Genomic DNA, 3,751 nt, shown 5'->3' with positions numbered 1-3,751 from the left:
GCAGCAGTAGACCTCACGCTATAGGCGACATATGGCGGTAGACCTCACGCTATAGTAGCACTGACTTATGTGTGGTACCTTGTCAAGTGCTTTCTGAAAATCTATATACATCAAATCCATACCCTTACCCCTCCTCTACATAAGCAGTACCCTCTTCAAAGAATGCCAAAAGATGACAAAGCCAAGATCTTTTCTCTTATGAAACAATGTTGACTATACTATAAAATTTTTAACTTTGTTAAATGAGTTTGTGAAACAACTTTTATCAGACTTTAAAAACTTTCCAACCACAGATATACAACTCCAGCCAATTTTTATCACCTTCCCTGAAAAAGAGTAATAACATTACCCAACTTCAATCCAACATAGATAGGAATGAACTACATAGTATGACTGAGGAAAACGATCTTGACATAGTGGTAGTTAAATCATTTGTGCCACTCAACTTGAAACAATGCTCTGTTGCTAATAGTAAAGCTAACAGAGTTTTAAAGTGTTCTTATATTGACAAGTCAAAATAGGAAAATCTTTCATTACATAAATCACTAGTAAGACACCACTAAAAATATTGTGCAAGTTCTAGTATCCTTATTTAAGAAAGGATGTGGACTTAAATGCTGGGGTTCAAAGGAGTGCTACTAGGATAATTCTGAGAATAGAAGGATTTTCTTAGAGAGATATGTTAAAATCTTCTAATTGGATTTGTTAAAATTGTAAGAAGTGATGTTATTGAAGTTAACAAGATTAAATATGGTACCGACAGGTGAAAGGTCTCTGATTTCTTCGTGCTATATTCTGAAATAGTAGGATAAGAGGATACAAGTTTATGATTTGAAAAACTTAGGCTATGCTCCATTTAAGTTTTATTTTTCTAAAAGGGTGATTGACTTATATAATGAATTGCTCTCAACAATAATGGAGGCCGAAACTTTGCAAGTTTCTTAGAAGAATGAATGGTTTAATGAACAATAAAGAGTATGGCTGAATAATTGAATTTTATTTAATTTTTCTATTAAGGGTAGTTTTCAGGAATGTCTTGAAGGACTGTAAAAGGTCTTTTGTTATCCATAATAATAATATGTTAATATTTGTCATTTTTAAAAACATTACTTAATATAATGGCACAGTGGACTTACATTGCTGTGTTTATGAGTTGAGGTTTTGAAAAAGTAAAAATAACAATATGTGGTGTCACCAAAACTTTCACACGATTCAGAAGTCTTACAGTTATATTGTGCATAGCAGAGGCACAAAGAGGTGAGTAAGAAACAAACTGTATAAATACTAGACTAAAGCCCAACACCAAGTCAAACACTTTTTAACTCAACCGGTTATTTTAAAATTCTGAGGACACCATAAAACACGCTTGTATAAGTTGTAAGTAAATATAATGAATTAAAATTTTTAACACATCCATATTTTCACTGAAGCCATGACTAAACCAAAGTTTATATATAAATATCAATTAAAACATTAAAATCAACTTATGCCTACCTCGCTTCTTCAGCAAAACACTCAAGTGATGTGCTTATCTCACAGCAGACATGGTTAACGTTAGAACTTAATTTTTTTTTCAAAATATCTCGAACTCGTGCTGACGACTGACTAGTCTTTGCTGTACGTTTTTTACACCGACTAATCTGAAACTCACTTTTGGCTTTCGTAATACTATGACGACGAGAAATCTTTTCAGCCATAATGTGAAAGAAAAGTTTTAAAGTTTTGGAACTTGAACCTCTTTTAACATTAATCGTTAGTTAAAACAGTACAACAAAATAACTAAACAAATGGTTTGTGTAATTAGAACTAATACAGAATATTTATCTACCTTTCCTAAAAAAGTAAACATAAAATCACTAACTGGCGAGCGTAAAAACCGGAACAATAATTTACAGCTCGGAACAGGAATACTACAAAAAAGTATTGGAATCTATTGTCCTTTCGATAATTTGAAGAAGCGCACAGTAACTGCACTGATATAAATAAAATGTATCATATTATAATAATGTACTCAGTTTTTGCCTGTCTTGAAAATGCCCGCGCACCCTACCATCTAAATGCACATGCGCACGTACTATTTCAAAAGGAGGCTGTAAATATACCTTAGTATATATTTTGTACAACATATTAATAGCTTATTAAAGTTATTTAAAAAGGCCGTAGTTAATAAAGGTCTAACTAATGATAGGCCCGAGATGAGTTAACTTATAGATTTTAGTGTATGCGATTACAATTCTTTTGTATTATTCTAGAAATTGCTGCAATAAAGATATTAATATTTTGTCAAATTATCATGCAAATTCCTTTCTAACAAAATTGGGCTCCCAAAGAAACCATGTACTGTAGACAAATACCCTTTCACTTGATTAAGGCTGTTCGTCCCTTTTTACTCAATTTTAGGTAAACAAAGTTTCATACTGAAGTCACAAACTTAACTGTAAATTATTGTTACGTCTCCGTTTGTTAATTGATTTTTCCGTAACTTCGTTCCGACGAAATTTTAACGACACAAGTCTTTACTTAATAAAACTGGTTTATTCTTTCCGAATATAACTTTACCGATACACTCAACTTCAACAATCGCGCTAAACAAACGCTATAACAACGAACGTCAATAATACTTCTGACTGCAGTTCAATTACTCACTATCTACACAGACATTCCTTGTCACGTTGTCCCCCTCTTTTATATACCCGACTACCCTATATCTAGTAAGAACTAGAACATTCGCCAAAGTACAGGATAATTCTAGAAAGTAGAGAGCGTGAGAATCACATGATCTCGATGACGCAACATTATTTTATTGACGTAGGATCTGGTTTAGTTCTGAATTTCGCGCAAAGCTACACGAGAATTATCTGCGCTAGCAGTTTCCAATTTAGCAGTAATGGAGTAGAGGGAAGGAAGCTAGTCAATACTACCCACCACCAACTCTTGGGCTACTTTTGACAAGGATACATATTATAACGCCTCCACGACTATGAGAGTGAGCATGTTAATGACAGGGATTCGAACCCGTGCCCCGTAGCTTGCAAGTCGAGCGTCATAACCATCAGACCATGCCATGCCAAGTAGGACCTGGAGTAATTCATAATGATTATAGAAGAAATATGCAAGTATTTTTTTATCTTGGAGATAATAACATTCAAATTTATAAGGGAATAAGAATGCATACTTTATTTGTGAACAGATATGTTACCTAGAATTAATTGAAATTAATTTATATGCAGTTGAAAGAGGAAAGAAAGGTCTCAGGTCTTTTAATTCTAGTAATATGTCATAACACAGAATTAAACATTGAAAAACGTTTGGCACCATCACTATAATTTAGAGATGTTGAAATGTTTGTAAGGGACAGAAGGAATGAAGTAGTTGTATTTAGAGTTAAACTAAAGTAATTGGAAATTATTAAATTTTAATAATGTTGCGTCAGCGAGTCGCATGACTAGTGTGACACCGCGTTTCTAGAACTATCCTGTACCTTGGCGAATGCTCTAGCATTTACTAGATATAGGGTAGTCTGGTATATAAAAGAGGGTGACAACGTGACGGGACAATAATGTGTGTAGGTAGTGAGTAATTGAACTGCAGTCAGAAGTATTGTTGAAGTTAACGTTCGTTGTTAAAACGTTTGTTTTAGCGCGAATATTGAAATTAAGTGTATCGTAAAGTTGTATTCGGAAAGAATAAACCAGTTTTATTAAGTAAGGACTTGTGTCGCTAAAGTTTCGTCGGAACGAAGTTAGGGAAA

At 33.6% G+C, this 3,751-nt stretch overlaps 1 protein-coding gene across 1 annotated transcript in view; it reads right to left on the bottom strand.

Moving 5' to 3' along the window:
- Nucleotides 1-2,034, bottom strand: part of LOC111089575 (origin recognition complex subunit 4-like) — a gene marked incomplete at its 3' end in the record, with an annotated part of 21,406 nt that extends 19,372 nt beyond the window's left edge. The window contains exon 1 of the mRNA XM_022402340.1: nucleotides 1,495-2,034. Within this exon, the coding sequence (XP_022258048.1) occupies nucleotides 1,495-1,697 (203 nt within the window). The remainder of the gene's footprint in view (nucleotides 1-1,494) is intronic.
- Nucleotides 2,035-3,751: the final 1,717 nt, after the last annotated feature.

Source organism: Limulus polyphemus, unplaced genomic scaffold (genome assembly GCF_000517525.1).
Source record: "Limulus polyphemus unplaced genomic scaffold, Limulus_polyphemus-2.1.2 Scaffold6672, whole genome shotgun sequence".
Classification (NCBI taxonomy): domain Eukaryota; kingdom Metazoa; phylum Arthropoda; class Merostomata; order Xiphosura; family Limulidae; genus Limulus; species Limulus polyphemus.
This window is presented reverse-complemented; position numbering and strand designations above follow the sequence as displayed.